General features: G+C 52.1%; 1 protein-coding gene across 4 annotated transcripts in view; it reads left to right on the top strand.

Moving 5' to 3' along the window:
- The window catches only part of KANK3 (KN motif and ankyrin repeat domains 3), a 55,327-nt gene that overhangs the window by 27,571 nt on the left and 12,211 nt on the right, over positions 1 to 15,545 (top strand). For all 4 annotated transcript variants that reach the window (XM_073323986.1, XM_073323988.1, XM_073323987.1 and 1 more), the window contains 5 exons: positions 5,591 to 5,672; positions 9,114 to 11,033; positions 11,990 to 12,089; positions 12,327 to 12,584; positions 15,242 to 15,329. In XM_073323986.1, coding sequence (XP_073180087.1) covers positions 5,636 to 5,672; positions 9,114 to 11,033; positions 11,990 to 12,089; positions 12,327 to 12,584; positions 15,242 to 15,329 — 2,403 coding nt within the window. In that variant the 5' untranslated portion in view covers positions 5,591 to 5,635. The remainder of the gene's footprint in view (positions 1 to 5,590; positions 5,673 to 9,113; positions 11,034 to 11,989; positions 12,090 to 12,326; positions 12,585 to 15,241; positions 15,330 to 15,545) is intronic.

Raw genomic sequence — 15,545 nt, 5'->3', positions numbered from 1 at the left:
CCCCAGTGGGAAGCTGGGGCTGTGCTATGTTTGAGATACTGCTACATTCACTTTGGATGGGGTTTGTTTCGCATTCTGTGCATGGACTTGTTCTAATCAGCGGCCTGTGGGACGCAGTACATCTCTGTTGTGATTGGCTGAGCGGCTTTCAATGATGTATCACATCTGATAAGAGGGTTGTTTTTGGAGCTGAAGTTTATCATGAGCTGTTGGGGCTGGGGTGCTGGCTGCTCCGATCTGGCCCTGGTTCTGGGAATTACAAACTCCCCTCCCTTTCGCTCCCCAAACTGCGGGGTTGTTTGTTCCAGCAATTTCCCACAAAAGCAAACATCTTTGTTCCTGCAGCGCCGGTGCAGTCGGCCAGCAGATGCAGACAGATGTTCCAGCAGATCAGCGCTGAACAACTGCATGTTCCCTGCTCCCCAGCTAATTAACTCACTTCTTGGAATTCTTTCAAAAACAGATTTTTTCCCCCACATTTCATGGAATTCTCTGACTCGCTTCTGGAGCTCTGCTCAGTTTCACTGCCCTGATCTCTCCCTCTCTCTCTCGTGCTCTTACCCCCTTCCCTCCTCACTCCGTGTTCCCCCGCCGCAGGGAAGGAGGCAAGGCCTTGGCTACAATGTTACTGATCCCCATTTGCTCTCAACTCCAGCCCGCCATGTGCATCTGAACATCGGGTTAGAAAATCTGTCTTTGATCGACTGTGCAGCCCCAGCACTCCCTGCCATGGGCTCAGGGGTGGGATGCTGCTGGGGCCCAGGAGAGCTCAGTCCCATACGACCAGAAATTCCCGTCCTCGCAGATCTGCATGGCCTGAACGCGCTGCTGAAGGAGCCATTCCTGCTGCAGGTCACCTTGGACGCTGCAAGTGGAAAGCCGTTGAACCTGTGGAAACCCTCCTGCTCAGGGGGTGTGGTCACCAGGATATTATTACAGGCTGTGTGCCTCTCGCTCCTTTAGTTTAGCTCACACCAGCCAGACCGCACCCCCTGCAGCTGCCTGGTGGCACGCCCTGAGGTTCCTCCTAGCTGCCCCTGCTCTGGCGCTGGGAGTGTGGTTCTCAACATGTCCTCATGCCATGCATAGTGCTAGCCCGCCCCTCCCAGCCCTGGCAGCCAGGAGCCACTGGGAATGGTCGGACATTGCTTGAGCCACCTTTATCAGTGCAGGATGTTGGAGCAGGTGCTCTAGAAGCTAGTCAGGTGATCTGGTCACATGGGCACGAAAACACAGGAACCCCACCTGAGCCAACAGGGAAGAGACAAGTGGGAGTCTAGTCAGACCCTGCCGAGTCCATTGGACGTTGTGATCTCCCCTGGGGCAGCAGCCTCATCATTGGTCATTTGCATTCTAGCCACCTCTGGCTGGGTATAAAACAACCTGTCTTGGTCCCAGACAATCATTTCCTTAGCAGCGAGCATGCAAGTTCCATAAAGCCCCAGGCTACACCCTTGGAATCTGCACCCGGCTCTGAGTTTAGCTTCTCTGACCTGAACGAGTTACCCTGATTGTCCTGTGGCTAGCTGGGGAGGGTGACGGAGGCATCTGGGAGGTGTCTCTGGGGCATCTTCTAATGAGCCTTCACTGTGATGGCAATATGCCAAGTACACGGATTAAAAGAAACACTAAAATTGTTCAGCTGTGCACCCCTCCGTGACCCATTTACTTTTCTCTTCCTCTTCTTTTTCTCCTCTCATCCTCTCCCTCTGCTTCTCCTCCCTCCTCATCTTCACGATCTGGCCATGCAAAGGGTGAGAAGAATTCCAGGCCCTCTTGTGGCCTAAGCTCCTCAAAAGTCTGATTTGCTGCTTCTTGCATCCCTGGCTACTGTCCCTTCCCCCTTCCCGTGCACCCTCCCTGGCAATGACTGAGATTAGGCCTCATCTCTGGCACCTCTTGTGTTATCAGGGGAGCAGGGGCAGCGTTCTCTCTCTCTCTTTCTGCACCTAGTATGGAATTGCTCCATGTACAAGCAGCTAATTTTAGCAGGCATGACTCATAGAGCAGCAGCTCAGTGGAGAGCTCATGAACAGCCCCTTGCAACAGAGATAACCAGCGACTGCTGAGTGTGGTGAGACGTGGACAAGGTGAACAGAAAGCCCTCCACACCGACCTCCACATTGACACTTGGAGCAGGGCAGTCTCTGGCTTCTGCTTCAGGCCCAAAGCGACCCACTGGCCACCCTTCCATTTATGGTTCCTGCTCTGAGCCTGTCAGACATCCAGGAAACCTCCATCACTCTTCATGTAACCATAGTTAGGCGCCAACTGTCCTCATGAAGACCCAACCCACAACTGATGGGAGATGCCCTAGATCCAGCAAACCTTGGGAACGAAGCAGGGAGACTAACAGGCTGGAAGTGAAACGTGGGAGATCTTCATTTGCCTGGCAGGATTTCTGGATTGACACTAGATCTCTGGTGCAGGAACCAAGCTACATAATAGGAAGTAGGGATGTAAATATCGGGTTAAAAAGTAAACTGGTTAAATGATTAAAATTATATCATTTAACTGCTTAACCGTTAACTGATGTCACTCTGGCGTGGGGAGGCAGGAGCTGGGGTCCTGCCAGGGCTGGGGTCTTGCCAGCCCGGTGCAGCTGGGGCTGGGCACGGTGCAGCTCACCCAGCAGGGCCGGGGCCACTCCAGCCCGCCCACCACAGCCAGGGATGGTGTCCCGCAGGCACGGCTGGGGCTGGGGTTCTGCCAGCCGGCCAGGCGCGGCCAACCACGGGGGTTAACGGTTAAGGTCCAGTTAACGGTAAGCCTAATGCTTATCAGTTAACCGGTTAACCTTTTACATCCCTAATAGGAAGTCTGCTCTATGCTGCACTGGGGGTGCAAAGCAACCTCAACCCAGCTGGAGACAGCCCAAGATCTGCACCAGCCTCTTCATGCTTCAGTCTGTATTTAGGAGACTGCAGCATTACAATATGTGTGTTGCTGAAGCCCAAAAAGACCAACATTGTGTCCTCTCCAAAGCAGAGAGAATGGAACAGACGCAGGCCTGTTACCTGGGAAGTAAAAGCTGTCTCTTTTGGTGTCCCTCAGTTTGATCACAACAATGCCTCTATAGTAGCCAGAGTGGTATAGAAAACTACAGCCAATTCCGTAACCAGGAACCCAATAGCAGCCAGTTCCCCCTGCCGTGCAGCCGAACCCAGCTGAAACAGAGAGACTCAGCCTGCTACATAAGGCCTTAAAGCAGGGCAAAGGCCCAATACACAAAGCTCGTGCCTCGGCCAGCCCTGCGCCGAACCTCCAAATCACCTTGTCCAAACTGCCCCTCGACACCAATGAGATCCCTTGAGCCCCGCTGCCATCCTGGAGGGGAGGGCTGCTGGAGAGGCCTGGGATATGAGCACACCCTCCCTGAAGTTCTTTCCTAAGCTGTGGGGAGGGAAGTGGCCATGGTGTCCTGGGCCTGAATGTCTCTGTCCATGTGCTGCACGGGACAGGCACAGAGTGAAATGCTCGTAAGGCCCCAGCCCCCACTGTGGGTGAGGGTGTCATCAGCAGTGGAGAGCAAACCTCCCTTTGAGGTGGGAGACAGGCCAAAAAGCCTTTCAAACATTCCAGAAACGGCTTAGAAAACATTCCAGAAATGCACTTACAACCCCAGGCCTTGCAGACAGTTTGATTCTAAAAATGTCCCTCGTGCCCAGGGAGCCAGGCTGCAGTGGGAACTGAGAAGCTGAGAGTGGCCCCTCCATAAGAGCTCATTTCAGTGTGTGCATCATGTCCCACTTCACCGCCCTCTCTCCAGCCAGCCCCAGGCCCTGCTCAGATAGAAACCCCTCCACCTCCATTTTGTTACCTTAACTATGGCCTCAGGGCCTAGTGGCCAGGGTCCTGGTCTGGGACTTGGGAGACCCGTGTTCATAAGACCGGCCATACTGCATCAGACCAATGGTCCATGTAGCCCAGTTTCCTATCTCCAACAATGGCCAGTGCTAGAACTTTTGGGGGAGTGCACAGAACAGGGCAACTATAGAGAGATCCACCCTTGTCTTCCCCTCCCAGCTTCTGGCAGTCAGAGGTTTCAGGACAACCAGAGCATGGGGCTGCATCCCTGGCCATCTGAGCTAATAGCCATTGATGGACCTATCCTCTATGAACTTATCTAGTTCTTTTTTGAACCAGTTATACCTTTGGCCTAGCAATGAGTTCTACAGATTAATTGTGCATTGTGTGAAAAAGTGTTTCCTTCTGTTGTATTAAATCTGCTGTCTATGAATTTCATCGGGTGACCCTTCTTGTTTTTCTATTGTGGGAAATGCTGAATAACTTGCACTTTTTTCACATTATGATTTTATAGACCTCTATCGTATCCCCCCTCAACCATTTCTTTTTCTAACCTGAACAGTCTCTTTAGACTGTCCTCATATGAAAGCCATTTCATATGCTCGATCATCTTTGTGCCCTTCTCTGAACCTTTTCCAGTTCCACTCTGTCCTTTTTGGAATGAGGTGACCAGAACTGGACACAGTATTCAAGGGATGGGCGCACCATAGATCTGTTCCCAGCTCTGCCCCTAACAGCTGTGTGCCCTTGGGTGAGTCATTTCCTCTCTCCGTGTCTCAGATTCCCCTGTACTCCCAGTCTTCAGCAGATAGCGCGGCTCTTGCTCAAGCCTCCTCCTTGTCTCCAGGACGGTTTTCTCCACACACAGATTTTGCATTAGGGATCTTGGGGAAGGTGATCTTTATGGTAAAGCATTTTAATAATCATCTCTACCTCTTATATGGTGCTTTTCATCAATAGATCTCTTTACAGATAAGGTCAGTGTCATTCTCCCCATCTTATAAATGCGGAAACTGAGGCACAGAAAGGTGACATGCACCTATGGTCACCTAGCAGCAGAGCCAGGACTAGAACCCAGGTCTCCTGAGCCTCAGTCCAGTGCTCTCTCCAGCAGCCCTTACACTACTTCAAGGTCTCCAGCTGACAAGTCCTGAGCAGAAGCTGGGGCGTGGCACAGATTGCCCTTTCTCTGATGCAATTGGTTCCTGTTCAGGGTGGAGGGGCCCGAGCAGGGTCTTCTCCTCCTTTACCTTTCAGGTTATATTTTCTTTTCCAAGTTTCCACTTCAGGTCTCCTCCTTCCCTCTGTTCCCCAGAATGCATTGTGGAGTCTAGCTGCAATTTCCCCTAACCCTCCTATGCTGTGCTTTGAGGCAGGTTGCCTAGAGTGTGTGGGGGGTGGCTAAAGACTTCCAGGGCAGGAGCCAAGAGAAATCCTGTGGAATGGAGTTGGGGAAAGGAAGACAGAGGGTGGGAAAGGCAGGCTCCTGGCTCCCGCTGCGTTGAGTGTTCCATGAGGCCGTCTCTGCAGGAGGAGGAACGCTGAGTCTGTCTGGGCACAGAGCTTTGTGAGGGAGGTGGGTTGCACCGTGTGATGTGGCGGGAGGCTGTTTCCTTGTGATTGGGGTTTCTTTGTGATGTTTTGATGTATGAAGTGGAATTGGGGTGTGAAGCTGGGAGGGCAGTTGGGGTGGCATAGATGGGCTTCCTTCCAGTCTGTGCCGCTGAGAGTCACAACCCATCTACCAGGAGGGAATTCACTCCCGCTTGTATTGTCTTTTCAGATTTGCAGTCCGCTGGTCTATGGTTTTGTGATCCCCTAAGAGAAGATGGCACAGCCCATACACCTGAACCAGAATCTCCCAGGTAAAGACACAGGCAGCTCCTACCTAAGGGGTACCAAGATAATGTGTTCTCCTAGTGCTCACCTCTGAATGTAGAGATGGGGCACCCCCTGCCTTCCCACGGAAGGAGATGAAAGGGGGTGACCAACCTCTTCCATGAATGCAAATGGCAGGGGCTGCAGACTAATCAGAGCCGTCTGCACCTCCAAGGCTGCAGCCAGGGCTGGCCTTAGGGAAAATGGCACCCTGGACGAACTTGTATTTTGGCGCCCCACCCCCCATCACTCCTGGCCCCCACAGGCTCCCTGGGCTTTCCCCCGCCCTCTCCCACACATTACCTCTGGGCCCCGCTGCCTCCCCTAGTGTTTAATTTGTATTGAAAGAGACCTCAGCCCTGGCACAAATTAAGCACTGGCAGGGTGGCCTGATACTGGCTGGGCACCCAGCTCTGAAGGCAACGCCGCCACCAGCAGCCATGCAGCGGTAAGGGTGGCCTGGCATATGGTGTATTGCCACCTTTCTGCGCTGCGGTTGTGGCTTGTGGTGCCTGATGCTCGGCATGTGGCTTTGCGCTATCACATGGGGGCTGCATCTTGCCAGAGCCCATGGCCCTTCTGGCTCACCCAGGGCACCATTTCAGATTTGGGGGAGGAAACTATAACCATGATTCCAGGGACTGCAAAATATTCCGAATCCCAAGCCTTGAAGTATCCGTTTTGGAGCTTTAACTTAGATATCAGAAACACACGTTTGATACTTTGTACACTATCTTTATTAGAGATATATGAAAATAAATAAAATCCGCTTAAAATCTGTGTTACTCCCATTATCTGCTGTAGTCAGTTGTTTTTCACTAAAAACATAATTTTAACATATGTGATAAGGGTTTTTTTCTCTTTTATTAAGAAAGAGAATTTAATTTTCTAATTATTTTGGCATTTACGTTTACCAGTCTCAATCATGTGTGTGACTCACTGACATTGGACTCTATCATTGCTACTGGTATCAGAGCTGGAACTGCGTTTATTTTCATGCAAATTTTAAGTTATTTTACAGATATAACTAAAAATACAATTTGAAAATAAGCGACCTTCATCTGCCCAGTGTCTATAGTTCTGTGTTTAGCTAATTTTTTTTAAACGGGCACTGCTAAGGTTAGTACAAGCTAAAGTTACATTCTAGGAGGATACTATTATTGGACTGTACCACTTTAAATAATGACTGACAAAGCACAATATGATAATAACAGTAATAATGATAATTACTCCAGCCAGGACAGGTTAGGCATTTTAGACCTCACTACTCAAAGAATTCAATGAAAGCATAAAGAGAAGAAATAAAATGACGAAATGCACAGACCAGTCAAAACACTAAAATAACAGCACTTTGAAAGAATAAAATGACAGAGAATATATGTGCATTGCAGGAAGTACCAACAAGTAACAACAACAAGATAAGTATGTGTTGGGGGGCGATGAGTGTGAGAGAGACAGCGTGTGTGAGCTGGGGAAGTGTGTGGGAGACCTTTAAGAGAGCGGCACTCATCAGTCTGAAGGTTCCTTCAGACACAGCAGCAGCTGCCAGCAGCTCCGTCCCTCTCTTGGTGAGCCCTGTCCTCAGACACACACCCCGCTCTGTGGAGATGGGGTACATAGGTGGGGGGCAAGGGACACCCTGACATCAGCACCCCTCCTCCCTCCGCCTCGTACAGCAAATGGGAAGCTTCCAGGAACAGTTGCCAGGGGGCAGGAGCTGCGGGGCTGCAGACACCAGCAGAGCAGGAGGGGGAGGGGCATCCCTGCTCAGGAGATGCCCCGTTTATAATGGTACCCTGGGCTTTCTCCCAGTTCACCCCTATGTAAGGCTTCCCCTGGCTGCAGCCGTATCTGTCTGTGGGCTGTTGGTAGAGCTGAGCAAAACCCAGCATTTCTACCCAGCAGGAAATTCCTGTGTGTCAACATTTGTTTTCACACAAATCGGGATGAAAAGTTGAAATTTTGAACTTTTTTGTAAAATGGAAAGTCTGAGAAATTTTGATTTGGAAATGTTGAATCCTTTCACTTTGTTCAAATGACTCGAAATGCTTCTTTCCAGTCATTTTAACATGAAACTGCGTGGACCTGTTGTGGTGCATTGCCTCATGGGATTTCAGGAGCCTGATGCTCCCATTCTCCCTATGAACCAGACTCCCTGTCCAGACTACATCTCCCATGATGCACCACACAGCTTGGGCTGAGGGAAATCTACCCTGCATTATGGGAGATGCAGTCCTCCAGGGAGGTTGGCTCATCAGAGAGAACGCAGGGGGCAGAGGCTGAACTACAAGGCCCTGTGCTTTAGGGAAATGCATTTTAATGTTTTATTGAACAGATTTGAAATGACCTGTTTTGGATCAGTTCAACGAAATGAAATATTCTGATTTGGGTCAAACACAAACAAAATGGAATATTTTATTTTGATTGATCACTGATGGGAAATTGAAAATTTTTGGTAAAATCAAGATTTTCCCACTGAAAACTTCAACTTTGTGGAAACTGCATTTTGTTTCAGAAAATCACTGTGGCAGAAAATTCCCAACAAGCTCTACAATCATTCTAGTCGGGATTCAGAGCTAATCCAGTGGGAGGGTTGCACACCTGAGTCAAGTGGAGAGTGGACCCTGGGGGTCAGACACCCTCGCTGTCTGTCCATTCGTGCTGATGACAGAGGGTTTCCCTCAGATGCTCCGGGGCTGGGCCATACACCTGATTTGACTGGCAGCTGCACCAGGCAGGGATGGGGAGCTGGGCACCACCACCCCCTCGCTGCTCCTCTCTACCTTAACCCCAGAGTGAAGGCCTTTTCATGAAGCATAGACTCCTAACCTCTCTCTGGGTCTGATCCACACCTATTGCCACCACTGCCCTCAATGGGCATTGAATCAGGCCCTAGGTCACTTTGTCTCATGGCTCTGTCCCTGCTGAACGTGCCCCAGTTCAGCATCCTCTGACCATGGACTGACCGGGCTGCTTCCCCTCCCTCTTAAGGACCCTGAATTAATCCTCACCCTCAAATTTGGGTGTGACACTCACATGGGTCCAGAGCAGAGGGCACCTGGGGTTATTCCAGACCCCTGCTTCCCATCTTCTGCCAGGTGAGAAAGCTCCAGGCCTTTTCGTCTAGTCTGGGCACCTACGTGAACTTTCTGTGGCATCAAACACTCGCCCTGCGTCCAGCAGGAAAAGCTGAGAACATGCAGACACATGGGTGCTGGAACAATGTGTGTAGTGGGGGTGCTGAGAGCCATTGAACCGAACTGTAAACTCTGTATGTGATGGAAATCGCTTCAAGCCAGGGAGTGTGGCAGCCCGCCTCCCCCAGCCCCCCTAGTTCTAGCACCTCTGGAGACAGGGACAGGAGATGGGTTTGACGAACTTAGTCTTTCTTGACTGTACCAATGGTTTCCCTTTGGCTTTCCTGACAGATTTAGGTGGCCCCTTCTTGTACAGAGATCAGGATGATGGGGAGAAGAGCTCCTACTCTGTGGAAACCCCCTACGGCTTCCTGCTAGACCTCGATTTTCTGAAATATGTCGATGACATTGAGAGTGGCCAAACTCTCAAGAAGGTGCCATTGTACCGGAAAGCGAAAGGGCCCAAGCAGCAGCCCAGTTCCCTGAGAAGCCCCAGCGGCCACACCAGTGGATGGACCTCCACCGAGTCTCTGGCATCCACGGCCAGCGAGGAGGGAAGGAACGTGCTCCTATTATCTCCACACATCAGAACGCAGTCTGGGTCCTCAGAAATGAGAGAGCCCCTGAGCAAACAGGCTTCCAACCCCGTGTCTCCAACTCCAGTTATAAATCTCCTCCCACCCCCTGCCCCCAAATCCTTCATGCAAAATCCCCAGGTGGAGAAAACCTTGCAAGAGACAAGTAGGAGGTTAGAGCTCGAGCAGCTCCATTTGCTGATTAGTAGAGGTGCCCAGATGACTGGGCCACCCAGCAGTCCCTCTAAAACATGCATCTCCGTCTCCAGTACCGCTTCTTTTCACCAGACACACTCCTCCTCTGCTGTCCCTTCGAATGGAAATGGGGACAGCCAAGCCACACCTCCGACGGGCTCTATGAGAATAAGCCCTTTGAATTCTGGAAGGAGCACCCCAGCCACCAACATCAGCCCAGCGCATTTGCAGCATGTGCGGGAGCAGATGGCTGCTGCCCTCAAACAACTCAAAGAGCTGGAGGAACAAGTCAAGACGATCCCAGTCCTAGAAATGAAAATCTGCAAACTGAAACGGGAGAAGGAGAAGCTGATGGCGGGTTTGCAGGAGCCACCCCTGCCCGAAACGAGCGAGGCTTCTGTTTTCAGCTTTCCACCCAGGTCTCTTGGCGCAGGGGTTGCCAGGGCAAGCCAGGAAGCTCCTGCGGAACTGGAAAGGGAACTAGAGTCAGTGAAGGCTCGAGCGAGTAAAATCACGGAATTAAGGAGACTCACTGAGAAATTGTCTGCTTCGGACAGGAACGTGCGAGCCAGCAGTGCGGCTGCCCGCCCCGCAAGGACCATGGAGAAAGCATGTAAGTCTGTAGGTGTGGGCGATGAGGTGAACATGAAGGAGGCTGTGTTCTACTACCGATCTCAGAAGCCATGCCATGAGATTCCCGTCGGCCAAGAGACTGAGACCAAGGATGCTGCAGTTTGGGTCGTGGAGTCCTTGTTAGGGCTTCCTACGGAAGCAGAGAAGGAAATGGAGCTGCTGCAGCACACGATTGGCCACCAGAGAGAGGTCATCACCATGATGGAAGGGCACTTGAAGGACGCGACTAAGGAGCTTGAGGAGTTAAGAGTAGAGGTTTGTTCTAGAAGGCCAAGAACTTTGATAGATAAGGAAATAATGGCCAAGCCTCAGATGGTAGAAGCACACGCAGAGGCTGCAGTACCAATGCAGAGCCAGGGGGTGGGCAGCCACTTGGAAATGATCGATAAGGGTGTGGATTGCTCATCACTGATGTTGTGCATTGGAGCCAACTGCAATTTGGAAAGTAGAGAAGTTGCTGTAGGTCCAGATTCAACAGCCCAGTACGAAGAGAAGGATACCCAAGCTGATCTAGAGGCAGGAATCGATGCAGCAATGGAAGAAACCGATCAAGGTGTGGCTGGTGATAAGACTGAACAAACCCCCAGTGGAGCCGGAGAAGGCGGAAACCAGATGGACGTTGCTGAGTCTGGCGTCGCCAGTGGCACTAAGACTGCCATGCCTCGGGGAGGGACAGGGACAGTGGAAGTGGAGCAAGGTTCACGTTTAATTCCCCAGGACTCCAGGAAAGGCGTGCACGGGTCTATGTGTGCACCACAGGAAATGCCTTTGGAGAAGGACAATAGCACTCCTCTGAGTCCTGGGCCTGGTGAGTCACTTACGCCAGCATCTGCTGCCTGCTGACAAGTCTCGCCCCTGCTCAGGCCCTGGCAGAACACGCCCATTTGCATTTCTTTTCAAGCAGTAATTGGACAGAAACCAGGCTGTTAGCTGGAGCCTGAACCCCCAGTATCCTGGTTCTCCACTCACTCACACCGGTTTGACACCGTCCCATTAACTTCAGTGGAGCTACTCAGCGGTGTCAGTGAGTGGAGACCCAGGGTCCCTCCTTCCAACCTGAGAGGAGGCTGTGTTGATCAGGCATCTGGGCAGATGAGCTCATCATAGGTCATGTGACAGCGATTCTAGTAACCACGTGCTTCCAGCCCCAGTGAATCAGCCCAGAGGTTTGTGGGGTGAGTGAGGATCTGCAGGCTGGGGAGGGGGAGCGCTGTGTTTGTGCAGAGCAGGACAGGTGGAGCCATTGTGTGGGGGAGGAGGGGTACGAGCGGCAGGGATTGTGCGCTTGTGTTTGGGGGCACAGGACCTGGGCATGGCTAGGAGCTCCCACACCAGGGCAGGCAGCCATTGAGAAATAGAGCCCCGAGTGCTGTGGGTTAGAGCTGCCCTCCTCGGCACATGCAGGACGCCGCCCGAGCCCGGGGCTCTGCTGAAGCTCGGGGTGTCCAGACGGATGGAGCAGCAGATTCCCCTGTGCTTTGTTACTGTCTAGTGAGACAAAGGCAGAACAAATTCCAGGCCTTCGGGGCGGGAGACGGAGCTACAAGTGGCAAATCCCCCAGCCCAGCAGGCTCTGGGCAGGAAGCCTCCTTGCCCAAACCCAGCCGGTTCTCACCCCCAGCCTCTCCTGGACAGCCTCCCGTCCCCACCCAAACTCCTTTCCAGGAACTTGGGGTTGGGGGGGGGTGGAGTAAGACCCTGGTCCTGTGTCTGTGCCGAGGTTGGGCTTTCCGCCGTGTGACTTTCCCATCTCTGTTTCCTCAGGCGCCCTGAAGTCGATCATGAAGAAGCGGGATGGGTTTCCAAAGAGCGAGGCCGAGGGCGGGAGGAAGAGTCTGCAGTTCGTGGGGGTGCTGAACGGGGAGTACGTGCCCTTCATTCCATCTCTTGCCAGGGTGCAAGCTCCAACACTCGCAGATCTCCGTAAACCACGTCCCAGTCCCACAGCAGGGCAAGAAGCTGCCCTGATTGCAACACGCCATGTGTGTGTTGGGGGCAGGGAGCAGCGTGAGCCCAGCTCTCCCTCTGCACAGTACGGGTGCCGTGAGAGAAGGTGGCAGATCTCACTGCAGTGCCCTGACTCTGCTTTCCCTCACGGCAGGTACGAGAGCACGTCCAGTGAGGAGGAGGAGGAGGACAGTGGAGACAGCTCCTCTGAGAAGATTTCACCCACCAGCTCTGACAGCGACGCGGAGGGCGACGCGAACACCTGGGACGAGGAGATTGGTGTGAACGTTGGTGAGACTGCGAGCAGCATGGAGGGTCCAGAGCCAGGCACAGAGCAGAGGAAGAGAAAAGGGGAGCACAAACTGGGGACAGAGAGCGCACCAGCCCTGGACCCCACCGAGGTGAAAGAGAAGTAAGTGCAGGGTAGCCTCTCCAGGGCTGGAATTTCTGCCTGGCACCCACCAGCAGCCAAGCTTCATCAGAAAGGCCCAGTTATATGAGAGCGGTCCAGCCCGAAACCCCCTGGAAACAGAGGGGAATGGGGCTGAAGGAGGAGTTGTCTAGAGCCCCTTCCACAGAAACATCTCCCTCTCAGCAGCGTCCAGGGAATCTGGGCCCAAGCTGGCCAAAAAAGCCAATTTTATTTCTGCGAAAATGTCCAAGAAATGATTTTGTTCTAATTTTGCAATAGAAAATTCCTTCCCTCCCCAGTGAACACCACAAAACAGAGCCACAACATTCATCTCGTTTCTGACTCTTTGTGGCCACAACTGGACCCATTTGGTGAAACATTTGAATTGTATTTTTTTGACAGGAAAAATAATTGAGTTTAAAAAATCCGGCCAGCCCTAATCTCAGCTGAATTGGTTAGTAAATGGATCGGCCATTGAAACTTATCCTCCCACCCTACCCTACCCCACCCCACCCCACCCCAGGGCAAGCCAGCATCTCCCAGCTGGGCGCTGCCTGCAGAGGCTGTTAGAGCCATCACTTGTGGCAACTGGTGAAGCTAAGGTTGCTAAACAGTTTGCATTCTCCCCCCATTTCCACATGCTCCTAGCTTTGTAAAACATTCCCCCTTGGGGGCTGGCATCTGCCCTGGTTGGGTTCTGCTAGAAGGTGAATCTTTCAGGAAATTGGAGCAAAACTCTACCAGCTGTATCTGTGTTATGGGGGGTGCAGGGGGGAATTCTCCCTGCTTGGTGTTTTGAGTAGGGTCTCATTAAAACAGTGGAAAGTTGAAAACAGGCCTGGGTGCAAACTACTCTGGGGACATTGTTCTGTTGGGGGAAAAAACAGATTTCAGTTTAGCAGTCTGCCCCTTTGAAATCTGTGATGAAGCATGCACAAAGAAAGCCTCCTTTGATCTGCAGGTGCGCCCAGTTTGCTAAAGGTGCTGTAACAGCTCCTAGGGCCAGAGGGAGGAAGTGCACTGCCCTTGGCTGAGGCTCCTAGCAAGAAAAGCCATAAGTCCTCCAGGGGCAATCAGGGGAGCATGTGTCCAGGAGAGCCTTGCTGTACTTTTGAGAAGGGGTAGCATGTGTTCCCCCGTGCAGCCCTTCCCCTGAATGACTGGAAAACCATTCATAAATGGCAAGGTGCAAGATACATGTAATTTAGACAGAAAACAAATAAGAGGGAACATGATAAGGGTATAGGAAATAATGAATGGTACAGAAAAGATGGATCGGGCACTACTGAAACAAGAACAAAGACACCTCCAAGGCAGAAAATTTAAAACGGAAATAGGGAGACTTCCTTTTTACACAACTCTCACTGCCTCTGGATATAATTGAGGGCAATTGCGCAGCAGGATTAAAAAATAGATACAACGTTTCTATGAGAACATCCACATTGGCTAGGATTAAAAAACCCACAAAGCTTGGAATGGGTAAAAAACCCCTTGGGCATCAGCCAACCACTAAATGATGAGTTAGGAAGACATTTCTGCTGTGGCCATGTTATACCATAATTGCCCACTTTAGGGTTTTTGCAGCTGAGACTGGCCAGTGTTGGAGACGGGACGCTAACCTAGATGGAGCTTTGGTCTAACCCAGCTGGGCACTCCCTCCATTCCGGTGTCGTTGCTTGCTAGGGCCTGTAGTCATTTCTCTGGGAGCTCCTAGGAAGCAGAGACTGAAACACACGCTCCCTCAGTGCTGCAGTCCGGGAGCCTTTGGGCCCGCGCAGAACACAAATGGGATTCTGAATGATGGAAATAATGGCATAATAATAAGGGCAACCCCCCAGGAAGGCAGGAATCCAGATCGGCCCTTTGACCCGTCTAGCCTGACCCTCCCTGCTGCACTGGATCAGATATTTGTGCCTTTACTCTGGGATCCAGTCTCTGGCTGTTACCAATGTCTGATGTCTCAGAATCCCATGCCCAACACCTGAGTGTTGAGAGCGTCCCTGCTGCAGAAGAGGAAGGATAATCTTGTGGCTCTGGCACTTGCCTAAGACCCAGACATTTTGATTCAATGCCTCACTCTGTTCCATGCTCCCTGTGTGACCCTGGGGGAGCCGTGGGCCCTCCTGTCTGGGCCTCGGTTTCCTGTCTGCAAAGCGGGAAGTAGCAGATGAATCTGTGAATGTTTGTGAGGTGCTGAAATCCGCTGGCAAGGGGAGCCACCGATGCATCTGGCCGGTAGTTGCCAGGGCGTGCGAAGGGAGAGGTCATGGCTGTCTCCACTCATGCCTGGAAGCAGCACATGGATCGTTTTCTTTTCTCCGAACAACCTGTTGAGTCTGTTGCTAATGAATTCCCCCCCGCCCCACACCTCCCATTTTGTGCTTTAATGAGCAACTAACTCAACTGCTGCAACCGCCCCCCCCCACCCCCCCAGCCTGTTCTGCCAGAGATTGAAAAGCAGTTCCTGGCTGCTCCTCGCACCCTGAGGCATGGCTAGAAGCTGGCCTGATGTTTATGCACATGTCCGTCAGGAACTCTAGGATCATGTTGTTAGCCAGCATCTGCGCCCACTCGAGGCCTGCCCCTGCTGTTCTGCAGGCCACCTCCTTCTCTGTGGTAACACTGCAGACAACTCGTCCCATTGCTGCTTTTCACAGGTTTGAACTGAGCCCAAGGATGAGAGAGGCCTGCATAATTGTGAAGCACCACCTCAGCCATCCCAGTGCTGTGAAGAGCAAAGAGGTGGTGAGTAGCAGGGGGTGCCGAGAGGTGGAGCAGCTGGGCTTGCCCTAGGTGGTCACTTCTGCGGTGCCCATAATCGGCAACACTGAGCATGAGGAAAAGATCTGTGAGCCAGGACAATGGAAGACTAGTCGTTTCCCTGCATGCCATACGCTGGACGCCCTGCTCGCCCCGGAGCGCCCCTTTGGGTGTTGGGGGGCGTATTTTGCTTTAGTGCAG

The sequence above is a fragment of the Lepidochelys kempii genome, chromosome 25 (assembly GCF_965140265.1).
Source record: "Lepidochelys kempii isolate rLepKem1 chromosome 25, rLepKem1.hap2, whole genome shotgun sequence".
Taxonomy (NCBI): Eukaryota; Metazoa; Chordata; order Testudines; family Cheloniidae; genus Lepidochelys; species Lepidochelys kempii.
Note: the sequence above shows the minus strand (reverse complement) of the source record. Positions and strands in the feature narration are given on the sequence as shown.